Source organism: Python bivittatus, unplaced genomic scaffold, assembly GCF_059951505.1.
Source record: "Python bivittatus isolate LINGU-HERP-01145 unplaced genomic scaffold, Pbiv_v1 ctg000020_np1212, whole genome shotgun sequence".
Classification (NCBI taxonomy): Eukaryota; Metazoa; Chordata; class Lepidosauria; order Squamata; family Pythonidae; genus Python; species Python bivittatus.
Window position 1 is genome coordinate 61,299,443 of NW_028277030.1, and position 27,768 is coordinate 61,327,210.

At 39.5% G+C, this 27,768-nt stretch overlaps 1 protein-coding gene and 1 long non-coding RNA gene across 2 annotated transcripts in view; one reads left to right on the forward strand and one right to left on the reverse strand.

Moving 5' to 3' along the window:
* The window catches only part of LOC112540109 (uncharacterized), a 107,141-nt gene extending 106,200 nt beyond the window's left edge, over positions 1 to 941 (reverse strand). The window contains exon 1 of the long non-coding RNA XR_015795935.1: positions 801 to 941. This is a non-coding gene — a long non-coding RNA (uncharacterized LOC112540109). The remainder of the gene's footprint in view (positions 1 to 800) is intronic.
* A 2,403-nt stretch (positions 942 to 3,344) lies between these two features.
* On the forward strand, positions 3,345 to 9,014 carry MARCKS (myristoylated alanine rich protein kinase C substrate). Its single transcript, XM_007423471.4, has 2 exons — positions 3,345 to 3,889; positions 5,866 to 9,014. Exons 1-2 carry the CDS (start codon positions 3,788 to 3,790, stop codon positions 6,634 to 6,636), a joined length of 873 nt encoding a protein of 290 aa, XP_007423533.2. The 5' UTR covers positions 3,345 to 3,787; the 3' UTR covers positions 6,637 to 9,014.
* Positions 9,015 to 27,768: the final 18,754 nt, after the last annotated feature.

The window sequence follows — 27,768 nt, forward strand, 5'->3', positions numbered from 1 at the left end:
TCAGCCTGTTGTGTGAATCCAGCCATGTGTGGCTATCTAGTGGTTCAGTATGTTGAGCAAACAGAGGCAACTGGACCAATTCAGGAAACCATGGTTTAGCTACCTACAAGTAAGCATGTTGTGAAATCACTTTAACTTGCAGATTCAGATTCAAACCTTTGCTCAGCCAGGAAGCTCACTGAGTGACTTCTGGTCAGACACTCTCTCAGGGTTGTCATTGTAAAATAATAATAATAATAATAATAATAATAATAATAATAATAATAATAATAAGAGTGTAAACTGCTATGTTTTTACAGGAATAGTAGAATACTTGTATGGTTATTTAGAAAGAAGCAACTAAATCCTCTCCATTTCCAAGCAGTAGATAGGAGATGTAGAGATTGCACCTGTGTGAGGAAATTCCAGACTTCCCAATTCTGCTTCTCAAGCAGCCACAGAATTGCAACAGAAAGAAGAGGCAGCAATTCTTCCCAAGTTCATCTAAAAGGATCTCCTGCGCCCCAACAGAAGAAACTGTGCACTAACCAGCCAGATGTCTGAGGCCATGAATTCACATCTTTTCCAAAAAGGAGATGAATCTAGTGGCTCTGAAAAGCACGAGCTTAGTGAAAGACTGCCGTTTGCTCTTACTCTCTCACTCAACTCTCTTCCTAATACGTGTGTGGTTTTACCTCCTTCCCCAGTTTTTCTCTCTCCCACCTCCCGCCATTTTCCTTTCATTTACTGGCTTTGTTTCTAGGCCTAGATAAATGATTCCGGTTCGTGTCCCAAGCCCCGCCAACCGCGTCTTCTCTTACAGCAACAGCCTTCCAGAACATATTCCTTCGGTACCCCTCGTAATGTGCGTTTCCAAGAAAGGCGAGGAAACCCGATCGAGCAATGGAAGAACTCAGTTCAAATGGCTTGATCAACTGCTCCTTCAGCTCGCAACCGGTCCCTCTTGGAGTCTCCTCCCCGCCTGGGGTCAGCCCATCTTCCTCCGCGCGCCCGGGCCCCCTCCCTCCCCTTCAGGGTCCATCTGTTGGGCTTTTCAGCAACTCTTTCCTTTAGCGCCTTGCTCACGCGAGCCCCTCCCTTGCGAATCTTCCCTGGCTGTCACCTAGGAAACTAGCCGATACCGTGTAAATAGGCACCCTGAAAAAGCAATGCAGCCGGTAACAAAGAAGCAATAAAGGAGCCGAGCTTCTCAAATGAGACTAAGAGAAGGGGAGGAGGAGGAGGAGGAGGAGGGGGGGGGGACCAGACTAGCTCAGTTTGTCCTCTCCACCCCCTTTGATGCAGATGCTGGAAGAGATGCCTCTAGCCGCCTCCTAGACAGAATTCGCAGCAATTTAAACCAAGAGATACCAGATAATGCAGATGGAACGTAACCGCGGTTTTTTTTCCCTTAGTGAAGAAAATCAACAGGCTCCAAAGTGCATTTTACAAGCGCCTGGATGTTAATGGATTTATCCAGATTACGTTTCGGTTCGGGAGTGCCACATGTTCACAAAAGGGGTCGGTTTTCTTCCACTAGCTCTGCCGACTGCCTGCCCGGGTTCCCTAAAGGACGATAAGCTATGCTTGTTGGCACTATGCATGTCTGCAAAAAAAAAAAAAAAAGCCAGCTTTAGGGGAATATACAGAGTGAATAATTCATCGAATTGAAGCAGCGTGTTCCCTCCCCTTTTCAAAAGGGAGAAAAATGAAGATGAGAACACAAGGAACGCGTTTTGCACGAATGGTTTTCCATCAGGAGATCCATATTCCCGGAGTAGATTAAACTGGAGAAAGGAATTGTATTTGAAAGAATGCCGCGGGGGAGAAATGGCAATGAGGAAGGAAGGAGGAGTTTGATGTAAAAAACAAATGCCTTGTGGTGTATTTTGCCCGCAAGAAATGAAATATTCCTTGACTGAGTGCCATCTTGCTAAAAATACTAGGATGTTGGCAGTACCGGGGAAGGGGGTCTGAAATAGCGGCAAATGCATTAATCTGCACTCATCACACAATGAAACGAGGGGGAGGGGAGAGAAAAAGTATATGCCGTTAATCTTGAATTCTTTCTCTCTGCTTTTTTCAAACCAACAGCCCACCGGCTTCTTAATAACGTTTTCGAGAGAATATACGTAATTCGGTCGACCCCCCCCCCCTTTGGTACGTGCTTTGCAAGCAACGAGGCGAGAGATTTTTTTCCCCGACATTTCTTATGGCTCCACTGTAGTGATTTAAACCCAAGGGATAGAAGAAGCAACTCAGCAAGGATTAAGCTGGAGATGAACTCTTAGGCAGTTAAGCGCATCTGCTCGCACTGATGTGGGGTTGTGGGGAAATGAGAAACTCTTGATAGGATCTGCTGCCTCTTGCTGAAGATAAGCCGCCCCTTTCTTTCGAAATCCAGAATCTTGGAATTGTCATACAAACCATCATGGCTCCGACAAGCAACATATAAAACGATTTAGATCTGAGCTCCATTGAGCTGGAAGCATTTTCAGTTACACGTGGATGCTATTTAGGCACACACAGAGAAACGGACATTCCTACTGTACTAGCTTCCTCATCTAAAAAAAATGGTTTCGCATTCTCGGCAGTTTCCAAAAAGATTGAAATCAAAGCTAATCAGGCAGCGAAATTTAATTAGAGCCGTAGGCTCCTCGCATTTTTTTTCCCACTCTGTATTGTTGGGGGAAGGGATTATGCAAACGCCAAGGTAACAGCAGCAGCTGCTTTAAGCATTTTTCACATCTGGCCTACAGACCTCATAATTTTCAACTCATGATCTCCCTTAGCGAAACTCGATCTACGTGGTTTAAATACCTTCCAAATTGGGAGAATTGAACAATTGCAACCAATTAAAGGGGGGAAAGGACCAACCCTCCCTATCTGTTGATTTTTTTTTTTCCTGGAGAAGCTGGAGTGGGCTGGAGGAGGAATAGAGGGGGCGGCAGCGGGGGCGAGAAAATGAAATCACAAACGCACACAAGTCAAACCATTGTCTCTAACTTAACAGGGGTGGGGAGGGGGAGAGACTCAAGACACCAAACTGAGGCTACCAGCCCTGCAAGTCAAAATCCTCTCCCCCCCTTTTTTTTTACGGAGTGTTTGTTCATCACTACCGTAGGGGCAGTAAACACCGTGTATTCTTCGATTTTTCTTTTTAGCAAGAAATCAGAGTACAAGTCTTAATGCCACTAATTTATTTATGTTCTTCGGAGTATTAATTATCAGTCCAAGGCCGATTTCAAATTATTGCAATCGCAGCTCCATTGTTCGCTCCAATTGGAGGCCCCGCCCTCTCTTTTGTCTGGCGGCGCGTTGATTGGTGGACGGCGGGTGGGGGCTGCCGTCAGTGCTTGGGAAGCCCATTCATCTGTGCACTTGGGCGTTGGACTCCGCATCTTATTAGCGACCAGGGAGATTTCTCCATTTTCCCCTTGTCTACAGTACGGCTACAAATCTGGGATTTTTTTTTATTACTTCTCTTTTTTTTTGTACTAAACTTGGGCTTCTAATATTTTTGCTCGACTATTTTCTTGCCTTTTTATCCCCCCTTTCTTCCTCTGCTGCTGCCTTTTTTGACCTCTCCAGCTTTATTAAAAAAGGAGTGCATATATTTAAACATATTCGGCTCTCTTCTCTTTTTCCCCCTCCTCCCCCACTGGTGTGTGTGTGTGCGCGCGCGCGCGTGTGTGTGTGTATCGCTGCTCTTCAGGCTGCTGGTCGCCCAGCATTTATACGAACGAACCTACTGTTCTTTGTTTGCCTTCTTTTGGATCTGCCGAGTTTCTTTGTTGAATAGACCAGCATGGGTGCCCAGTTCTCTAAGAACGCTGCAAAAGGCGAAACTACTGCTGCTGAAAAACCCGGAGAAGCGGTAGCTGCATCTCCCTCAAAGGCGAACGGACAGGTAAGAAGAGGAGCGGCTCATGGATTGTTACTGGTTTCTGGGCTGAGTGCAGTGTTTATTCTGCTTTCCCCTTTCTCTTTCGGGGAGGGGGTGCGTGGCTTTTAAACTGATCACAACTCCCTCTTTAAAACAGATAGGAGTGGCTTTTTATGGCACCGTTTCTATGTGGGATCTTCTTTTGAACCAGTTGTATGTGTAATGCAGTGGTAAGGGGGACAATGCAAGATTCTTGCCTACTGTAGGATGTCCTCTTCTTGATAGCTGGTCTCCGCAGGAACGCTTTACCCCCCCCCTTTTTTTTGTATGTATGCGCTTTGATGGCTGAATTGAATGTGCTCTCCGCGGTTTCCTGTACTTTAACCGGCTGTTGCCCCCATCCCCGCCTTTGGCGCGTAAGGGAGATCTAGTGGATCTTGATGGAACAGCCGGAGATACCTGAAAGCAAGACTGAGGTTAGGGGCGCTGGAGAGTTGTCCGCGGATAGAGGAAGGGGCTGTCGTGCGTAAACTGTCCTTCTCCATCTTGCTGGCTGGGTTTACTCAAAGCTTAAGCTTGGACTCTGGTGGCCTCTTCTTAATTCCCTTTCGCTGTAGCCAGTTTAACGCGGCTGCTCTTCTGGAATTTGGCGACTTTAGGATGAGAATGCGGAGAGGCGTTGCGTGTGCGAATGTAAATTGGCGCAGTTCCTGGGGAACTGGCTCGCGTGTGTCCTTCGCCGCGGCATGAACCGGGGACACTTTTGGGGCTTGCGAGGGTGTTGTAATCCGCCCCGTCTCCAGGCGCTTTGTGCTCGTTCCAGTGTGTCTAGGGCATTAGACGTGTACCACCCGTGCTCTCGGCCAGTGCCAGCTTGGCCGCGCTATGCCACCCTGTAGTTGCTCCAGAAAGAACCTTTGAGGCGCGCTCAGCCCAGAGACGCGCGAGCAACAGATGTGATCGTGAGTGGCGGCAGCGCCTCTTGCCTTGATTAAACCAAGGCGGAAAGGAGGTTGCCCGTTTTCTGCTTTGGAACTGAGGAAGGTGATAGGAGAAAGGAAAACGGCTTGGAGAAGCGACGGGCAGCTTTGTTCGCTCATTGAAGCCGCTTCTGGCCGAGGCGCAAGCGACGCTTCGCTCGCCCTTCTCGCTCCTCCCTCAGCGTTGTTCAGGGCTGTCCCACCGTCGGCCTCGAGCTGTGCAAGACGGAGCCACAGTGCCCTCTAGAGGCGGGCGCTCGCTGGTAGCGGCTTCGATCGGTCGCGCAGGGGGAACGCGGACGAGGGCCGTGCGATGTGTCTCGAGATGACGCGGTCTTCCCGCCGCGTAGCCCCCTTAAGAGATGAGCTGGAGGAAAGGCGTGGGGCGTGGCTTGGCTCGGCTTGGCTCAGCTCTGGGTGGCGCGTTCTCCCTTCTTCACAGCCTTGGCGACACGTCACGCGCTTTCCTCCAAGAAAGCAGCGGGAAGGCCTGCGGCAACGTGCTGCCACAGACAAGGAATTTGACTCGTTCTTGCCCTGCCTCTCTTAACAGCTTGTAATCCTTGGCTGGTTTGTTTGTTTGTTTGTTTTTTTGGTGGCTTCGAGTCAGCCTTGACTCCTGGCGACTGCCTGGACAAGTCCCTGCAGTTTTCTTGGCAAGGTTTTGTGGAAATGGTTTGCCATTGCCTGCTTCCTAGGGCTGACAGAGAGTGACTGGCCAAAGGTCACCCAGCTGGCTTCATGCCTAGGGCAGGACTAGAACTCACAGTGTCCTGGTTTCTAGCCTGGGGCCTTAACCACTACACCAAAGTGAGGCTGCTGGGGACAGGGTTCCAGGACTGAGCCGCTCCACTTCTGCTTCGGAGAAGTGGCAGGCAGTGTTTGGCCTTCCAGATTGGAGTTCGACTCCCAGAATCCCCCAGAGGGTAGAGCTTCTGGGAGATGAAGTCCAGCCGGAGACTGCCTTGCGCTGGGCCCAAGAGAGCTTGCCCTCCACTAACAGTCCTTTTCATCTTCCAGGAGAATGGCCACGTGAAGGTGAATGGCGATGCTTCCCCAGCAGCTGCAGAGGCCGGCAAGGAGGAAGTCCAGGCAAACGGCAGTGCGCCAGCGGAGGAGTCAGTCAAGGAAGAGCAGAGCCCGTCTGAGCCTGCCTCTGAAAAGGAGACCGCCGAAGCGGAGAGCACAGACCCTGCCTCGCCCGCTGAAGGGGAGTCCTCCTCCAAGACCGAGGAGGGAGCAACCCCATCTTCCAGTAATGAGACCCCGAAAAAAAAAAAGAAGCGCTTTTCCTTCAAGAAGTCTTTTAAGCTAAGTGGCTTTTCTTTTAAGAAAAACAAAAAGGAGTCTGGGGAAGGAGTGGAGAATGAAGGGGCGGCTGCTTCGGAAGGGGGAAAAGTTGACACTGCAGGGGCCGATGTGGAGCCTGCAGGCAGCGAGGAGACCAAGGCTGCTCCAGAGGTGTCGCCTTCAGCCCCTGCTGCTGGCAGCAGCACGGAGGACCCCAAAGAGGAGACCGGGGGCTCCCAGGAGGCCCAGCTGGAAGAGACTGCCCCAGAGAAGCCGGCAGGAGAAGAGGCCAAGGCTGCCGAAGAACAGAAGCCCGAGGAGAAACCTGAAGAGGTGCCGGCGGCTCACGTCCCAAGTGCTGCCACCGAAGCCACCTCAGCTGACCCAGAGGCAGCCAAAGCAGAGGAGCCAGCAGCGGCGGCAGCGGGGCCAGCGGCTCCTTCACAGGAAGCTGCCTCCGAGTCTAGTCCAGAAGCTCCACCCGCTGAGTCGGCAGAGTAAGAAAGGAAACGAAAAGAATGGCAATTTTGAGATGATTGAACTTTTCTTCCCCCCCGTTTGTTTGTTTGGAGTGGTGCCAGGTACTGGTTTTGGAGAACTTGTCTACAACCAGGGATTGATTTAAAAGATGTCTCTCTTTTTTTTGTCTCTACCCACAGATCCCATCTCAGATCATTCTGTTACCACCATTCCAACTTGGTAGAGGAGAGACTAAATGCCTCCCTTTGCCTTGTTCCTCTTTTTTTACATCAGTATTAATGTTTATTGCATACTTCGCATCTTTATTCAAAATGTAAACTTTCTTTTCTCTGTCAATCTATGGACATGCCCATATATGAAGGAGTTGGAGGAGTCAATAAGGGATAGCAAATGAAGTGATAGGGGTCACATTGGGGACTTAGTGGTGCAGATAATTTGCCAAGAAAATGTGCCACAGGAAATAAGGGGTTAGTCTTTTTTTTAAAAAAAGAAAGTTATTACAATGTATTTTGTGAGGCAGATGTTCTATAAGGTTTACAACACTACAAGTCTTGATTAAGAAAGAAGAAAAAATCCAATACTCAGATTAAAAAAAAAAATCATAGTCTTAGGAAATTCATTTAAACCATAGGAACTTTCACTTATCTCATGTTAGCTGTACCAGTCAGTGATTAAGTAGAAATACAAGTTGTATAGGCTTTATTGTTTATTGCTGGTTTATGACCTTAATAAAGTGTAATTATGTATTACCAGCAGGGTGTTTTTAACTGTGACTATTGTATAAAAACAAATCTTGATATCCAGAAGCACATTAAGTTTGCAACTTTTTCCACCCTGCCCATTTTTTGTAAAATTGCAGTAATCTTGGACCTTTAAAAATAAAAATAAAAAACAAAAACCACACACTATTTTAAACTCAACCAAGCTGTGATAAGTGGAATGGTTACTGTTTATACTGTGGTATGTTTTTGATGACAGCAGACAATGCTTTCTTTTTCCAGTTGTCTTTGAAAATAAAAAGAAAAAACAATTTCAGATGCAATGGTTTTTGTGTAGCATCATGTCTATCATGTTTTTTGTAAATACTGGAGAAGCTTTGACCAATTTGACTTAGAGATGGAATGTAACTTTGCTTACAAAATTGCTATTAAATTCCTGCTTAAGGTGTTCTAATTTTCTGTGAGCACACTAAAAGCGAAAAAATAAATGTGAATAAAATGTAGAATTTGGTTGTGTTTCTTTTTCTGGATACTCTTGATAGCTTAGTCAATTACTTGTATTGTTTAAATTTGTATAAGGAAGGCACTTGTTTGCCACTTAACATTACTCTCAATTCCTGTAGTATAGATTGCATGGTCTCCTGGCCCTATTAAAACTTATATCTGTAGAAAGAAGATCTTTAAGGCCTTCTAAATAGTGATGTGAATTGGATTTTAAACTGGCCATGCCACTGTGGACACCTGATTGGCTAATACTGAGTTCTGAGGAGAAACTAGATAGAGACCAGAATGTGTTCACAACATGTTTGCACCAGTTGACTTCAGCTAGAATGGGTATGTATGTAATCAAATCCTTGAGGATCGCCTTATAGTATATTAGATTGTTATTTCTTAGCTTGAGTTGACTTGACACTTTAGCTGTGGTTGTTTGGAATGTCTTGGGTCTGAGCCTGAGTTTTCCAACAGGGACACCAAAATTCAGGTGTCAAGACAGCAAAAGGTCCAATCTTACATGCAAGTTCTTAATCATTTTCAACATTACTTCAGTGCCTAACTTTATACAACCTGTCTGAAAATTTGGGCTAGAGTAAAAAAAAAAAAGTGTTTGTTCTACCAAATGAATGAGCAATACTTTTTGTATATTACTCCCAACTATACATAAGTTAACAAAAATTGCTATATTTGTCTATAAAAGTCACTTGGTGCTTGCCTTTTAACTGTTTAGACATTTGGGCTAATTTCCACCTTGCTGCTCAGGGCAAAATAGGCCTTAATAAAACAGTAGGCTTTTGTAAAAACAAATAACAGAGTATTAATGTTGGAGGATGGAAATTGATTCAAAGAAGCATTGTTCCTAGGTTTATAGGTGAAATTTAGTGTTACATTTAACTTGTTTCCCTCTGTTTTCAGCTGTAACTTGCTTTAGAAGCAATTATACTTATTTTAGGAGCGAGTGGCACATTAGCACCTTGTTCCCTGAAGAACAAAATCTGAGCTGAATGAGGTTCAATGGATTCCATTCTGAATACATACTCTTACTCAGCTATCCATATTTTTTTTTAATTTTTGGCTTGTATATATATACTCTGGTCACCCTGGTATTTCTCTGTAGTGTTAGAAATGTATTGACTATTATGCTTTAAATGGCCATGGGATGAAATAAATGGATGTAAAATCTTCCATACCAGTGTCATTTTTGGACTCCATCTGTGAGACACTTTCTAATCTTAATTCTTCATAAGTATTGATAAGTATTGATTGTACACCTGATCTGTGACTCTTGGCCCATCATCATGTGTTCTTAAGTCTTTAAAAAAATAAAACTAGCTGTCATTTACATCTGCATACAGACTGATTTAAATGGAATTTATCTTTTCTTTTATCCCTTTACCCAAGTTGTTTCACTGGGCCAAAGTAGGACATAGGCCAGTGTGTGCACTGCAAATTCTGGGATTATGTCCTAAGGTATACTCCAAGGAGTTGTAATTTGCTGCAGCTCGCTGTAGAGTAACATCTAGTGGTAGGTTTGGATTTGTCTTTGTAGAATATGTGGTCTTAAAACTCTAAGAGCTGAGTGCAAGCCGTAGTGTGTTTTCTCTTAAACATGCTTATTGCTATTGTGGCAAATTCTTATAAACTCCCCAAATTATGCTAATTTGCTTTGCACATCTTTCTTTGATGGGTATAGATTAAGTGCATATGTAATCCAGAAAGTAGTTTATGCAAAGCCATGTAATGAATGCACTGCTTTATTTTACTAATATATCAGGCTCACTAGTAGGAAGCAAGGTGTAAATCTAATATAGCAAAGCTTTTGTTACATAATGACTCCAGTCAACACTGAGATTGGATAATTTGTTTTAGTGTTGGAAACTGATTTTAAATTTGCTAGCACATGACAAACCAACATGCATCAAAAAGTGTTCCATTACCTACATAGTATCAAGCATCACTGCATAGTATCCAATAGACAAAAGGTGAGGCATTTTGAGATAGTATTCAATGGAATGATATGAACAGCTTAATACAAACTGTTACTGTTAAATAGTTTAAATAAGGATTGATCCTTTAATCAGTTTGAGCTATGCATTGACCAAAGCCATTTGCCATCTTCTGTAGTTGAAGTAGTCCTGTTCATTTATTAACATTTTTAAGGGTGTTTAGAATAACATGAACTTCGATTTTTCAAAAAAAGTAAGAAATGAATTTATAGTTAAAAGAATGTTTATATGGAAGTTCCATTTCTGGGTAATTCAGTTTGGGTTTTTAGTTTTACTTCTCAATTCTAGGTGTATTTACACAGAAATTTGTTTCACTCATTTCAGTGAGGTTTCCATGTTTATTTAAAGTTGAAGAAATTGCTAACAGTGACTGTCAATAACAGCAAGATTATAACAGAGTTGCTATAAATGTGTAGCTTGAGGGCAGTTTGCAGGTCAAATTATCTTTTTTAAGTTTAAAAAGCCCAATGACAGTAGCCATTTTAGTTAGATTTCTTTTTTAAAAAGACATCTTGATTGTGGGTTAAGAAATCAGGTGATTTGCAGTTCCTTCTGAAAGGGCTATGAACAGTAATAACTGTACTGTGAAATCTCTGCCAGGGATAAGCTGCCTAGTGATCACCTAATGTTTTGGACTTGAACTTAGCCAGTATGGCCAGTGCTAAAGGACTGAGAGGATTGTAAGAATGCTAGGAAATACCATATTGCCTCTATACAGCTGGATGGGGCAGACCAATAGCAGATTCCTGTGCTGTATAAGTGGCACATCTGTGTATGTTTAAATGTATTTATAGATGAAAAGCATACAGAATATTTCAACGAGATAGAAACGAAATGTTCATTACAACCTTTGAACATAACTGCTAAACTATTTTCCTAACTTATCTGGAATAACAATTTCAGTAATATTAAGTATCAATAATAAGTTAAGAACTAGCTCTTTGCAACAATATGGTCAAGGGCTATGAAAGCACTCAAGATGGGAAATCTACAGTTTGTGGAGATAGAACTAATGAGAAAAGTATTAGAAATCTCATAAACATAAGTTAGACTTCATCATCTATCTCTGAAAAGAAGGCCATAAAGACTTTTCCCCCAGACACTGGGAGAGGGTGAGATGGAAACCTGTTTTGTTGGAGGCACCCAAGGAGGATAACTGAGGTGCCGGGGTTTTATTTTTATTGTTATGGTTTTTATTGTTTGTTGGTTTTATTGTTGTGTGATGCCCAGACTTGTGTTCTAAGATGGTCAGCCATACAAAACCTTTAAATAAGTATAAATAAATAGCAATCAAAAGTGATGATGATGATGATGATGATGATGATGATGATGATGATGGTTTAAATTTACATGCCACTTGACTCCCAACAACTCTGGGTTATTAATAATCAGAATATGCAGTGACTAACCAAGGCTTTCTGTGGCAACCATGAATGATTATGAGAATTTCCATGTATCTCTAAAAATTCAAAAGATTCTATACTGAGTAATACATGCAGTATTTGGTAAATGGGATTTTGAAAGTGTTTTCAAGACTACGCTATTCTAAACACTGCATAGCAAATGATAATGAACACTTGTTCATTTTAGAAAATGCCCTGAATATATTAAAGGGAGAGCTTTTAATTGGTTGGTTCAAAGTTGAAATATGCTGAAGAAATAAAGCATTTTGATAAAAGTTTTAGAAAAAATTTTTTTCTAATGCATAGCATTGCAAATAATTGCTTTTGTGTAACTTTTTCTGTAGAAAGTATATACAGAAAACGCTATATAGCTGTAGTGATAGTTACTCTTTAATGACAAAATAACAAATACTTGTATATAATTACAAAGGATAATGTAGAAATAAATTGTCAGTAATCAATGTAACTGAAATAATATAAGTAGAAAATATGAATTTGTCTAACCACATGCCTCAGAATCCTTTAAGAGATAAGTAAGGTTTATATTTAATATGAATACATATTGATTTCATTTGAAGAACTAACTTGCTGCATATGTAGTGTGATTTGCATTTTTTTTTACTATTTCTACTTCTTAAGCTAAAAAAGAAACCCAAGTAACTGCTGCTTGATGAGAAAATGAAGTAAAGAAACTTAAAAGAACAGAATTTAATGGAAATAGATTTTGAAAACGTCATATCAACACAAAAGCATTGGTATGCATTTGTAAATCTTAATCTTCATGTACACCTTCAGAAATCCTTGGAATCTATGGGCTACTGTTTTTGTTTGATCAGAGCCAAAGATCTGCTTTTCTTCTATCCTGACCTTTCCTGAACTATTTTTATTGTTCTTGCTTTTGGACACTACAGAAAGTTATTCAGAAACTATGCTTATTGTTAGTAGTACTACTACTATTAGCTTGAAGTGATGAAGCTGCAGAGACAATAACTAGAAAGGAAGAGAGAGCAGATGAACTCAGACTGAAGCTGACTAAACACAGGTGAGAGCAAATTTTGGAATGTCTTCTACAGGAAGAATGACAAAAGAGCTGACTTTTCCATCACTATTCTATCAGTTCAACGTCATCTGGTGGAGTTGTTCCAGTGATAAAATGCTTACTATCTGCTGTCTTTGGAGGAAGCAGAAGATCCTGTTGGGCTCAGTGATATATCTGGAGATATAATCACTCATAAAATCATTCTGGTTTAGATTCTGCATTACTTTTAGACTGAATGTTTCTATGTACATGGCTGTGAAGAAAATAAAACATCTAAATAGAATAGGAAAGGACTGATCTTCTTTCTAACATAGATAATTCCACTATTTATTATTTATTCAAATGTGTTATAGCTGCCCAACCTTGACAGGTGGTGTGCAAAACCTCTATAGCTTCAGTCCCCAACATGGGACCCATGAACACCAAACTGTCTTGTTGACAGTTGCCTTGACACTTATCACCTCTACAACCTATATGATTTTATTTTATTAGATTGTGTTAATTTAAAAAATAAATAGGAAGCTGGCATTCTGAAAAGCAAAATGCTATCACTTGGTATCTATATTTTGAAGAATGCTTCTGGGCTCCACCTAAACTCATGCCTAGAAAATTAAAATGGGGATGGTATGACTTCAGCTCCATGCTTCACCTAGGGATGTGCCCATCTGCCCAGAAAAAAACAGAACAAAGAGAAGGTGAGATGGTCAAGAGTGTCTTGGGAGCAAGAAGGGAGGGAATGGGGTAATCTCACCATGTTGCCTTCTGATAAATGGATATTTTGTGGTTGGCCACACCCACTGTGGCAGACCATCTCATGAGAGTGCCTATGACATATACAGAAAGTTAGAAGTCTTAACCTTGTTTACCAAAGGAATCCCAATGCAGGGAATAATGCGAGGTGAAAAATGTGAAAATAGCATAATGTCAAAACAGCAGTACAGAAACACCAGTTGGTTCCCCATCTCCCAGTTAGTTATTGATGGCATGAATTGCAAGAGCATTATTTAAGTCAGAACTGGTCCTGATGTGATGTCTTTTAGATTCTATGTCTGAAATCCTTCCTGATTTAAATGGAAGAATTATACAGATGTTTAACCTTTTCCATATTTCAGTTCAGTGGAATTGAAAAGTGGAAAAAATGCCAGGATTTTGAAAGATTGGCCCATAATTTTTCACAGTTGAAATTAATGATTTTAGACAACTGTGCAAGCACAAGCACATCAATCACTCATGGCTTGCTATTATCTTGCATGGGCAAAGAGTTTAGACCTTCCTGGCCCAACATGGTGACCACATATCTCATTACAGTATTCCTAACTGGAGTGGCCTTTTCATTCCCACAGGTCTTTGCCAAAATACACTTTGGTTATTCCATGTATGCTTCTATTTGCATTGGTATTATAGTCCTTCCAAGCTTGCTGTTGAAAATGAAGAAGATAGAAATCACGTATAATTTCAAGAAGACTGGATAGAAGAATTCAGTTTCATTGTATAACAAAAAAAATCTTTCAGCATATGATCTTTAAAATGCCATTGGTAATTTACTCAAATCCAATAGAGTACTTGAAAGCAGATTGTGTTTCCCTTTAGATTAGAAAAATAGATCAGAGCTTTCTCTAAGGTATTAAATAATGTCTTTAAAGATTAAAAATGCTTTTTTTTTTTAGGCAAATAGCCATTAGGAAGACCTAATAGGGTTTGGGTGGAGAAACTAGTTGAATTCATTCATAGTACATACTTTGTTATTTACTATTAAAGAATATAATGAATGGCCCACTATTCTGCTTACTTTCCAGCTTGCTCCTGCAACTTCCAGTTCTTCCTTCTCTGTCCTCCTCTAGTCAGAGCTTCACCATTTCTTTATCTTCCATGATATTGAATGGCCAGGGAAGCCACATGCTTATTATTTTGGGTTGCATTCATGTTCCTGAACTATGGAAAAAGCTGTCAATACAAATCTGAATTTTAGAGCAGAGTGAGCCACCCCAGTTGACACTGTTTGTGTATGTGAAGGGTTAATGGCAAGCCACACATAAAGAGCAAATTAGGCTTGCTCTTAAACCTTATGCATTCTGGAATGATCCAATTCATATGTAAAACTTGAGATAGGACAAAACTGAGACAAAACTAATTCAAAGGACACTAACTTGCATTGCTACCCATATATGAAGGTGGTTTCCCATGTAAAGTTCTTTGTCAACATTGCTGCAGTCATAAAATGTATCATGTTGGGAACATAACAAACTGTTGTAGATGTGAACTGTTCATAAATCTGTTCTGGAAATTTACATGAGTTTTGCATTATACTGTAGTGTTTTGTATGCATATATCTCTACAGCTATTTTTTCTATGGAAGATAAACAGAATTGCCCCATGAGGGAGATTTTCAGTTTTCTACATATGTAAATTAAATTTATATTGTAAATTTTATTTACAATACTGCTAGCTTTCCAGAAAGCAGGATTCAATAATGGCTGGGCAAATACATTTTTTATTAGATTAAATCTTTATACAGAAACAGCGGGGGGGGGGGGGGGGGGAGGTGGAGAGCAGACATGTTTCACAGATAGCTCTCTGGTGCCACCAAGAGGCCACTGCGTTGCATTGCTGGGGGATTCCCATTTCCTGGGTTTATGATGCCAATACATTGCTGCAGAGGATTATCCTTGAGTTGGAAAAACATGAAAATAATAAGCTGGTATAGAAAGTACCTTCTAGGTTTTCTGAATAACATATTCTCTTATTGACAATCTACAGAAGCAGTACTTTCATTAGGCCACTCAGAACTATATAATAGTTGCAAGCTCTTCAGTTAATAAATTCTTCTTTGGGCAAAATAGTTAAAAGTGTTGCATTTACCACTCTGTTTTACATTCTCTCACTGAGCACAATCCAGAAAGTTATTTACTATGTAGTAAGACTGACACCCATCCCAGAGATATTGCAGCTGTTGTGTGTAAAAGGAGACATCACGGATAAGTTGTAATGCCAGCAGGAAATGTTCATACCCCTATCACAGCTTAAGCAGGGCTCTTCCATCAGAGGAAGTAAAATATATGCACAAGAAAGGTTGTCTAATACTCCATTCAAATCAGAGTGAGTAAATAAGTAAAGTTCATTTGTAGCCATTGACCAGATACAGCAAATAACAACAAAAACATCCTAGAAAATTAAACATGAAAATAACACCAGAAATAAAAATAGCTGAGTCACTAAAGGTGGGGAGAGAATAATAACATTAACTTGCTAGTATGGTGTAGAGGGATTAATTTGGGCTGTACAAGTTTTGGGGACCCTCCAAGTCCTTCAAATGAGTGTGAATTAAGCCTTTCTTTTTTAACTCTGCACTTTAAATCCACTGATTTTAGTGGGACTTAACTCACTTTTGATGAACTGCATCCATGGTTTCTGTTTCAAAGACTTGCTGCAGGTCTTTATTTTAACTTTATTCTTAATCATCCATATACCACTTGCTCCTCTCCTATTGCTCATTTGAGCAAACATGTTATTCCAGTTGAACACAGAACCGGTTTGGGCAGTAGTCTATGGAATGACAAGTACCTTCTTGTCAGGCCTAGCCCAGGAACTCCAAGAGGCAATGCAAAATCAGTTCAGCTATGTTTATTAGCTACAACCTCTAGCAAGAATCTTCCCAGACTGAAACCCCATCTCCCAAAGTCAGCCAGCCACAACAGTGTGAATTCCTCAGGGAGGTGCCAGTCTCATCCTCTTGTTCCTCCCACGCTCTTCTGGGGAGCTAAGAAAATGTTTATCTCCCTGAGCCTGGCCTTCATAATTCCATTCCATCACACTTCTGCCATTAAGCCTGGGGTCCCATATCACGCTGAGCCAACAAATGGTTGGTTTGGTTTGGGCTCAAGATTCTTTCTGAACTTGGCCACTGATTAAATTGATGATCCAACAAAATATGGCTTAGGATGGATGGACCTGGGGAAGGGGGAACTGCTATCCTTCTTAGAAGGCATTGCCCGGCAGCAGGGAAGTCAATGGGAAGCTCTCTCAGAACTTCAAGATATCGGTTTGGAGATTGGGCCTCCAACATCTTTACCTGTGCCTCCATGGATTGCTGCTACCTACTCAGTAGTTTTGTGCTCAGCTGGTACCACCCATTGCTTGACATCAGATTGTCTTTTCCTACTCAGCATTACTACATGAGCTCCCTACTGAATCGTAAAAGAAATAGAAAACTGACCTCTGACTGCATAACTTAGAACTTGTGCTACTTCAGGGCATCTCCTGCTACTCAGGATATGTTGGCAAAGATCTGCTTAATATCTATTTGAACCTGGAAGGTAACATTTAGACATTGCTGTATTTCCATGAAGTGAGGTTTAAAATGTGCTTTGTTTGAAAGAACTTCTAAATTTTAAGAAAGCAATGCGATCAAAACCCATCTTGAGAATAGAACTAAATCTAAAGACAGCCTATTGGCTTATCAAGTAAGTAAAGATTTCTTTGCAACTGCTTTTATTTGTTGTAGCAGTATTTCAGTTCATCAAAGAGAGAAGCCATCTGAGACCTGTTCTCCAACCTACAGCTTCCCAGGCGTGTTGTTTGTACATGGTCATGCTGGCTAGGGATTCAGGAGTTGCAGTGCCTTCACTTATGTGGTGAACACCACACTGGAGAAATCTGCTTTTTAGATTTTAGCCTATAATGATTAATGAATTATGGTTGGATAATGATAATTCTGTAGGGCTAAATTGTATGGATAACTCAGTTCTGCAAAACCTTATCACATGTCTTCATCTCCACAACCATAACTCTAATTCTTTGAAAGTAAAATATTAAATTGATGATGTTCCCTAGAACCTTCTTTTAAAAAAATAGGTATGAGCAGAATTCTGTTAACTTTGAAATAAATGCAATATCGCCTTACTGTGACCAACAGAGCCTTTTCTTTCTGGTGATGTCTCAAGATTAGCAATAATTTCATGACATAATATTGGCAAAAGAATTTCTAAATAGAAGGTCAAAGAATTTAAGGCAAAGGAAAAAAGAACAAGTGAAAAATTATACAACAGTAACAATAAAGTCATAAACCAATCTATAGTTGAAAATAATATATCACACGCTAGGAAACTCCATTACAAAGTGTGTGTGTGTGTGTGTGTAACTGCTTGGATTTATATACATCTAAATCTCACTGGCAGAGTAACACTATAATTTTTCAGATGGTTGAATTAATTTCCTGATTCAGCAAAAGTTGCTCTCTGAAAAATGGCATGTGATCGTTCTGCATTAGCAGACCTTTTCAGCAGGAAACACCTTAGACCTAACTATGAAATTTTTTCTGCTTGGTAATCAGATATGTCACACAACAGCCAACCAGCTCACTCATCGGTAAAAAGTTCAGGGCAATAATTTTATCTTCCTCCACTAAACCCCAGGTTGTGATTTATTTTATCACACTACAAGATTTGTCCAGCAAACCAAACTTGTAGTTGTCCAATTAGTGTGCTAAACTGAATGAGGGCATCAGTTTTAACCCTAACATAATCTCTTTTCTACAAAGAGAAAATTATTCTGATCTTTAAAAAGAAAAAAAAAAAGTGAGAGAGAAGACTAAGTGTGTCAGCCCTTGGTAAATGTCTCAGCACAAAGCATATATAATAGTTTATACATAATAAATCAGTACCTTGTTCATTACTGTTTGTTCAGTATTTGTCAAAATCCAGCATTACTTTAAAAACCTCTCTCTCTCTTTTTACTCTTTTACAAAAATCCCTGGGGGAATGCCAAAACGATGATATAGTGGATATCAAAGGGGTTGAGTTGGGTGGGGCACACAAATGTCAGCCACTAAAAAAGAATTACAACCTTTGCGCTTTCTTTTGTTCTTTGCTTTTTCTTCCTTTGTTCTTATGCCTTTTACTTATTTTAGCTATACCCCTTCAGGAAAATGAACAATTTGGCTTTTTATCCCTGATGATTTCTGCAATCTCAGAACTTTAAATAATTTTAAAAAGGACTTTTTTCCAACCTGCTCTTTCTTAACTCGAGACAAAAAGGAAATGGAGGAAAGTGCTGTCTGAATGACTGCTTTGTAGATTATTTTCCTGAATACGTTCCTCTAATATACAAATTCTTATCGATAGACTCTTTGGAAGAAGAATAGGCAACTAATTATTTTGCTGACTATAGACTTACTGTGAGAGAAGCTGTCATTGGTAGCACGGTTTCTGTCAGGGTACACATGCTGAAATACATGAATGTGAATGTCTGCAGGTGATTAAGTCTACATGTATAGTTATTTCTCCACAACTGTATTTATTACTTTTGCAGGGGAAATCTGATGGAAGTCGTTTCTAAAATGACATGCAACTTGGCCAAAAAATGACTAATCAAACCATGAAGCACTAACCAAGTCTTTGTACTAGAAGTTGTTGACATGAGTGACTTTACCTGACAAATACATTTTGGATGCCTTGGTGATGGGTATATGAAACAAAATTTTACATGAAAAAACACATCATGAATCATTTGAAGATAGTTTTTTTTAAAAAAAGAATTACTTCAAAGAGGCTAACAAAAATAAATCAAAACTGTTAACAATATTTAAAAACAGCGATAAGATTTAAAAGCAATGGTAATCCAACAGACCAGTCAGAAGTTTGTTAAATAAAACCAGTAGGGACAGTGGAAAGGTGTCAGGTAAAAACTGCACATTGAAATGTGAATTTGGGCAGCAAGGGTTCTTTCCCACATGCCCACTAGCCTAGCTTGGAAGGAGGAATCATTCAGAGGAAAGCCTGTCTACTTATTCAGATAGGTTAAGCTGACTGGTTAAAACATTTCAAGGTTCCCCAGCCTTGTCACCAGATGCATGAACTTCAGCTCACAGAATTCTCTGACCACCATGGCTACTGCTGAAAATTCTGAGTGTGGAAGGGTACACATCTGGAGGGCACCATGGTTGGGGAAGGCTGTTCTGCACCAGCAGAAAAAGATGGCAGATTACAGGTTAATTTGGAGAAAACAGTTATACTTTTTTTCAACCTGGTATGTAATCTGAGAACAGCTTTAATACCATACGGGTAATCTTCCCCAATACTACAGTCTATGACATTGGTCCTGAGAATAGATGATTTTGTTATGACTGATAACTTAACCTTTACAATGGCAGGATAGAAACAGTCTGGAACAGGGCAGAATCCAGAACTACAATTGGTTGCATAGAATCCCTGGGCAAAATAAAATCACTTTGCCTTATTCAATGTTATGCAATTACAGGAACTATCAGGGTTTAAAAACAACTGGTGCTGCTGTGTGGAAAACAACTGAGCAAATTACTGAACATATTAACAAATAGGAACAGGAAATAAAACCGCAAAGTAGAATGAAATTTAAAGGAACAGTAGAGAAGGAAATGACATCGCTCAACAGAAGCTAAAAGGTTAGAAAAAACTTTTGTCCCCAAATCCGGAAAACCATGTTAGTCAAAGGGGTGATTCAATCAGCCCACACCTTAGATTCATCTGTAGCTGTTCCAGTTATAAAGGAGTGTTTTTCCTCTTCTCCAGACACAACATTTGCTTTGGACTCAACCTAGCATGCGTTAGCAATGATGTGGTTGGCCTTACAGTCAGGGGTTGAGATCTGCTTTGCTCTGCTCAGCTCCTGTTGGCCACTTTAAGCTGCTGCAGGCATGGCCTCTCCCTGCTGGTCCCTGGGACCTATGGCCATTTGGACTTGGGTTGCTGGGGAGACCAGGGAGAGTCAAGTCCAGAGCGAAACCTAAAAATAAACCTTTAAAAAGGCATATTTTTAAAAGGCTTAATAAACAAATAATATTTTTTTTAAAAAAAATCTGTGCTTCTGTTCCTCTAGCAATGCCATTCTGTCTGGTGCTGAAATTAACATGGATGGGGTTTTTTGCACTTGTTCAAGAACTGCTTTCCCAGAGTTTTGCCCTTTGTTGATTGCTCCTCCCCCTTCATCCCACAGCCTTCCTCCGTGCCTGTAAGCCTGATGGATTGGGAAGGAACTCCTGCTTTTTTTCTCTTGCTTTCTCTTGCTCCTGCACTTATGCTCCATCTCTCTCTCTCTCTCTTTGCTTGTGCCCTCATTCTGTCTCTCTCACTCTGAGGGGAAAACAGAAGCTCCAGCAATATGTGTGGCCCCTGGATGTCAGCAGAAGAATAGAGGGAGGGAGGTGGAGGTCAAGCAAACCAAGGAAATAGCTTCAGGGTCTTTCTTTGGAGTGAGGGGTTCATGTTGGTTGCATATTGGGAGGGAAGATGTCTGTCAAAGAAGCCATGAGATCAGGAGTGTACTGACACAGACAAATTAGGTATGGTGAAGATTTTAAATGAGTCTCCCCAGTAAGAGAAAGGTGCTCACTGTTATTTTTAACATTTCTCTTATATAAAGGAACGCATGCGGTTAATCCAAAGAACATTGAGAAGATGAGAAATAGCCATTAGTATTCTACAAACACTTAAATACTAATAGAATAATTCATTCTGTTCTAGAATAGGAAGCCTCCAAGCTTTTCAGTGGCTTCTAATTTGAGTTTACATACACTCTAGAACAAGCTAAAGAATGTTTTAAGTAATAAGGTCATTTTTCTCATGTAATGCGCCATCCCCATTCCTTGAATGAAAAGCATCTTCTACGTGCAGTGCTGTATCTTTGCATGTAACTCTACATTCTTTAAGCACCTTATATTTATTGTTTTTATTACACCTTAAGGTTCTTGTTTCCTTCCCTTCCCTTTTTTAATCTTTAAGTTGCAATATAGGCTCATTGGAAAGAAGTTACAAAATTTCAACAAACCCTAACTTTCCTTCTATGAAGTGGAACCATCTGTTCTTTTCCCACAAAGTTTCTATGGAACCACAGTAGAACAAAATAGCAACCTTTTCCCTTTACTTTAAACATCTCAAATGCATGTATTGAAGCAACAGTGGTACGGAGGGGGAGGAGGAGAAGGAGAAGGAGAAGGAGAAGGAGAAGGAGAAGGAGAAGGAAGGAAGGAAGGAAGGAAGGAAGGAAGGAAGGAAGGAAGGAAGGAAGGAAGGAAGGAAGGAAGGAAGGAAGGAAGGAAGGAAGGAAGGAAGGAAGGGGGACAGGCAGGCAGGCAGGCAGGCGGGCGGGCGGGCGGGCTGAGGCTTGCCAGTACTGTACTGTGGTGTGTGTTATTTTCTTGTGAGGGCTAATATCTAAATTGGCTTCGGGTGACAAATCTCTTTTCCGCCATGAACTCAGTTAAATGGAAATTACCTGTCTCTGAGGCTCATTAGTTTGCTTTCAGTGAAGTGGCTGCTTTTATCTATGGATTTTCAACTAAGTTCAAAAGAACGACTTGGGGCAGTTATCTTGCTTGTGAAGGCTTTCTACTCTTGCTGAAGAATCATATTTCAAATTTCTGCATTTTTGCTACCAAATTGTGGCAATACATTATGCAGGGCTCTGAGACTACAAAAAGGATGGCTGGGGACTGCATGTAATCTTTGGCCAAGAAGTTATCCTTTATTGCTATTAAAGAGCAATATAAACAAGAGGCTTGTTTACTACTGGATCAACTCTATCAGTCTATTAAACTGTGTAGTTTGGCATGCCCAATAGATGTCCCACATATCTCAGTGGGTGTTTTGGGATCAGTATTCCTTAAGTTGGGGGGAAAAAATCTAAGTGTAGAGATGGATAAAGCTGCCTCTTTCCTTTTCTGTGAGTTTCAAGTTTTTGGAAGCTGAAGTTTGTTTTGTCTTACTCCGACACCAGTTTATAATTTGGGTGTGTCTAGGTATACATTTTACCTAGACACTTTTTCACTCAGGCAAATATTTGGAGATGTATAAAAATGTAAGGATAATAGTTGATCTGGCTTGTATATTAAATTGTAAAACTCAATCATCTATTTATATCTATATTTATCATCTATCTTCCAGAAATATTGGACCAAGCATCCATGTTCTTGTCTCTTCATCATTCAAATGAATGAATGAATGAATGAATGAATGAATGAATGAATGAATGAATGAGTAGGTAGGTAGGTAGGTAGGTAGGTAGGTAGGTAGGTTGTTGTCCAAACTCCATATGAAAGACATCAGAAGAGAAAAAGCCAGTTTGTGCTCTGTGCCATGGATTGCTGAAATTTGCCATGAGACATCAAACCTCACTTCTTAACAACCTCTACAGCTACAGTGAAGCCTAATTTTATTAGGCCTTGGTGCAATGGCCTTTGCAGGCAATGAACCAAATTTCTGTTGTGATTTATGTAATTTGCATAATGACATAATTGACATAGACAACATAAATGCCTGCGACACTGTACTCTTCAATTGAAAGGAAATTCCTGAATGGACATCCCTCCCCCTGCAGTTAGACCATAAAAATGAAACTTTGCTGTATTTTCATTATCATGTTATCACATTGCTGGACTGCAGCTCAGATTAGCTTGCTTGCTTCCTTTCCACTTGCAAGAGAGGGCAGACTTTCCTTTCCTTGAGCAAATCTGATCTAAAAAAGTCTGGGAGATTAGGAATTGGGCATGTGTTTTGTGCTGTGTCTCAATTCACTGTGTTGCAAAGGAATACAGTTTCTTTCTTATCTTTTTGCATTTAATTAAACACATCATTTAGACTAGGGTTTAAGAATTGCACAAGAGATTTTCAATAAAAAGAACCTTTTACAAGTTTGTTTGAAAAGCTAACATAACTGTAATCAGTCTGAAATGATTACAGAAATGTTCTTATCAAAAGAAAAGAAAAGAAAAGAAAAGAAAAGAAAAGAAAAGATTTTTTTTTCCAAAATCAAAAACTTTGGAAAGATTCCAAAACATTTTACTCCTTTTTACTTTTTTTTTTTTTTGCAAGCATAGCCAAATTCTTCAACATCCTAGAGACCAAACACAATTCCCATACAATCGTTTCATTTAAAATGTGCAGGATATAGCTGTTTTTATTAAACAGCCAAAATAAATTAGATGCATAATTCAGACAATATTTTTCTGTCCACACAACCTGCACAAATTCTCTCGGTTTTTCTATCATAAAGTTATGCAATTATTTTATAAATTGTGTGTTTATATCAGACTGGCTTGCAATAAAAATGAATATATTATAAAATAATATTATAAAAATAGACTAAAACAGTCTCTAAAGCAGCATCAAACACTACAAGTAAAAGAGTAACAAATGTTTAAAACCCAGATGTGATTTTTTTTGTTTTGGTTTGGTTTTTTTATCTGATGCAAGAAACACATTTGAATAGGTATTCTTAAGGTGGAGGCTTAAATATAGCAAACCTAAAGCATTAATTTTGTTTGTCCACACAATTCCTGAAGCTGAACTAAACCCATTTTGCAAGAATAGGAAATTAACTGGTTTGGGCCAGATTCAGATATGCTTGGTATAATACTCCTTTTCTGATTTTGTTGACCAGCACATTGTAATATCAAACCATAATGCTAAACCGTACAGCCATTCAGCAGAACTCCTCTTACAGAGCCACTTGCTGGAATCCTGGTAAACAGCTGGTATGTTTATACAGGTAGGCCTTGTTTAGCGACTGCCTCATTTAGCAACCATTTACAGTTATGACAGTGATGAAAAAGTAACTTTGCAACTAATCCTCACATGGCTGGCTGGGGAATTCTGGGAGTTGAAGTCTACACATGTTAAAGTTGCCAAGTTTGAAAAACACTAGTTTAGAAGTAGGTATGTGGCCACCACTTTTGTGATTTAATTTTTTAATAAGTTTTTATTGCAATTTTTAAAGAAATACAGAGAAGACAATATTCAAAAACAAATTTTAATTACAGTGGATCAAATTTTGCATTAAATTGTTTATTCTTGTAAAGTAATATGACATTTATGCCAAAGGGAAACTTACTGTGACATTTTTCAATTAGTAGAAAAAAAATAGTCTTTTCAAAAATGGATAAATTATATGTTTCTTGATTCCAGTCTTTGATATGTGGAGTAGTAGTATCAATAGTATCTGAAGTAGTAGTAGTATCTTGGCTATTCCTCATGCCTCTTTTAACCAATGTTTCTCAAAATCAATCAACTTCTATGAAATAATGTTTAAGTTGAAAGCATGTACCCATAGGTCTACTTATATATGTCACAATATTATTCCAAAAAGAAACCAAAACAGACATGATCATATCATATCAGTTAATTTACCTTCAGATGTCTTATACTGTCACCAGAGAAACTCCCTCTTTTCTGATACATTCTTTGAGAAGTCCAATAAACTCAGAATAAAACTTTGCGGATGGATTCATTTCAACTTCAGGTCTAAAGAAGGAAACCTAACATTTTTTAAAACTTGGATCCAGTTATTCTGTATTCCATCTCTTTACTCCTGAAGTCATAAATACGTATTTCTCATATAGTTTTGAAGTTGGTTTAATTTAAAAAAAAAACAGACACTATCAAAAATGATAGCATCTCATGCTTCTTTGAAACAGTTAAGGCATACTGAAAAATCACGGCATGATAAATCTAGACTGAGATGGGTGAATGACACATGATAAGACTCTCTGCAATCCCTGAGTCAACAAAAAAGTTAGTATCTACATTAATTCACAAGATAGGTCAATAATTTGCACAAGGTTTAAGATCTTTTCCTGGTTATAAAATCAATGTTCTATAACCCTCATAAAAAGATATAGGCAATTTACTAGATTTAAATGATTCATTATAAATCTTTAATAGTATTGAAACCAATAAATCTATAAGAAATTAATATCACTTTTGTGACTTACAACAATTAATGAACCTCAGCTTAAAGACATAAGAATTCGGATTGATGAGTTACATTTACAGAGAAGAATGCCTCCCTTATCCTGAGCTTCATTTGTCTTTCCTGAAGAATCAAGTAAACATGAATAACCAGCAGCCTGGAACATGAGCAAGACCATTCCCGAGGCAGGGCAAAAAGATTAAATCACCTCCAATTTCCAATTCAGCATATTGATTAAATGCCAAGTTGTTACTGAAAATAAAACAAAAACACAGAATTATCAGACAAAGCTGCCCAAACTTATCAGGAGCCTTACCCTTTGAGGCTACATACAGGGCAATCCCCTGGATACCATAGGAGGGCTATGCTAGCTGCTTGAAGACAAAAACATTTCACCCACTGGGGGGTGGGGGGTTCTAAGGGGTGGGAATAACTTCTAGGGAGAGAAATTCAAAATTGCCTATCAATCTTTTGAATGATGTGATCAGGAATCTTCTAGATAAGTTCTATGCTATCTGTTTATTTAACATAAGCCTAAGTCGTCAGCAAATCAGCCTGGGATATGGATTCAAGTAATGTTTGGTCTGGGTATGTCTGGGAATATCCTTTGTTTAGAGGAATGGTCTAGCAAGTGAGGAAGAAAAGGCTGGATTTACCAGAGTTATCCAGAACAAAGAGATGTTGAATGAAGCACAGGTGAATTCCCTTCCAGCTCCAGAAGATTCTGATTTTAGAAATAATTGGTGAATGATATTGGAAGCAATTAAAATATAACATCCACAAGCAAACTTTTGTTGTGCTCTTTATCCTGTACTATTTATTCCTTTACCAGACTTTCATTCTATTAAAACTATTTTAAAAGATTTAGTCTTAGAAATCTAGATGATTCTACCTTCTCCTCTCCCAAAGCTACATAGAATGTATACAGGTAGTCCCCAGTTTAAGAATGAGTTCCCAAGGTCTGTCCTTAAGTCGAATTTGTATGTAAACCGCAACAGCATTATTGTATAATACTGTGTAAATAGTATTGTATAATTAACTGAAACCATTGTACATTTAACTCAAACCATTGGGTATTTAACTTGAATTTTGCTACAATAGCAAATTCTTAACTATGGGTTGTCCTTAAAGTGGGCATTCTTAACCCAGGGACTAGTATTTCACATTTAGCCTATCATGCTCAGATTGCAGTATTTGAAGAATGTCAGGGCCTAAAGCAACTATAATACTGATATATTGTTTGAGTAGCAACAGAAGTAATGAAAATTAAGTTTCATTTTTCCACAGATAATAAATGAAATACCAGAATGCAGTTGAGAATATAAAATAACAGGAAGAACATCTATGTCTTCAAAGTGCTGTTGTCTCTTTGTAAAATAATTCTGGGATTTCCTGATACAGTTCCGAGCCAATTTTAGACTGTCGTGATGTGTCTATACCTACAAAGATCAGAATAGTGCAGGCAATGTTATTCCCTGTGACACTCTATGGAACCTAAAGTTGGACTTTGAAGAAGCAAGATAGAATAAGTATTGATGCTTTTGAACGTTGGTGTTGGAGAAGACTCCTGAGTATTCCTTGGACAGCCAAGTAAACAAACAAATAGATCATCAAACAAATCAACTCAGAGTTCTCACTCAGGGCACAGATGACCAGGCTCAAATTATCATACTTTGGACATATTATGCAAAGACCTAGCTCTCTGGAGAAGGCTGTGATCCTGGGAAAGGTGGAAATAAAGAGAAAAAGAGGAAAACCAGAAAGATGGATGGACTCTTACAGTGGCAAAGGATGCGCTATTGAAAAACCTGAGGGACCAGGTGAGAAACAGATTGTCATGGAGAAAATCTATGTGGCCACTAAGAATTGACAACAATTTGATGGCACTCAATCAATCAATCAATCAATCATCAATCAATTCCAGCCAAATGGAACAGGTTGAAAATCAACTCATTCTTCCTGAAAAGACTTGGTAGAGGGGAAAAAAAAGGAAAGGGAAAATGATCCATATAAAGCTTAAATTCTTGAATGTCTAGAAAAACAAAGATGAACAATGTCAAAAATGAGTCTTGGATTTCACTGGTTCAGTGAAATACTAGACATGATTATATAGCTGACTGCATTAAGGTGGTGGGTAGGATCCAGGATGGACTGGAATTCTGGAAGGAGAAGCTACTTAATAAATACAATCACAAACAACTGCAATGAGTAGGAAAATATGGATTAGCTAAAACAAATCTCTCACCCTGGAGGCATTGGCGATAACTTTTGTAAAATTGGAATATTGTCACCAGTTTCTCTGCATTCCTAAGTGTCAGATACTAACAAGCACAAAGGCACAGTCATGTATTTATATACTTGATTTCCAGGTATCCAGGGGTAATGCAGATCACTATAGAGAAGACATTTCACTTACCTAGGTGGATGAATAAGTTCTAAAAATAAAGGACATTGGCAAGAAAAAAATAGATTTTTCTGAAAGAATGAAGAAAATGAGCTCTAGGATGAAAAAATCTTGAAAAATTCACAGAAGGGGAAAAAATCAGTAGTGCAAAACAAAATCATACTTTCCCCCCCAGAACAGGCAATTAAAAGCATGAATACAAAGTACAGTAATTAACAGAAGATGAGATTATTTTAAACATGGATTAAATCAGTGAAGTCTTCTCCAGTGTGTAGATCTTTCATCTTCCTGCATAGTTGTTCTTTTTTTTATAGCTTCAAGGTTATAATTTGATCTTAGGAAGAGATAAAATAAGTGTAATTTTAAAATA

Excerpts from the sequence above, each read along its gene's own strand:
- MARCKS (XM_007423471.4), top strand. The coding sequence starts at position 3,788 with ATGGGTGCCCAGTTCTCTAAGAACGCTGCAAAAGGCGAAACTACTGCT. Across the intron at positions 3,890-5,865 it reads CCTCAAAGGCGAACGGACAG|GAGAATGGCCACGTGAAGGT; the intron begins GTAAGAAGAGGA and ends TTCATCTTCCAG.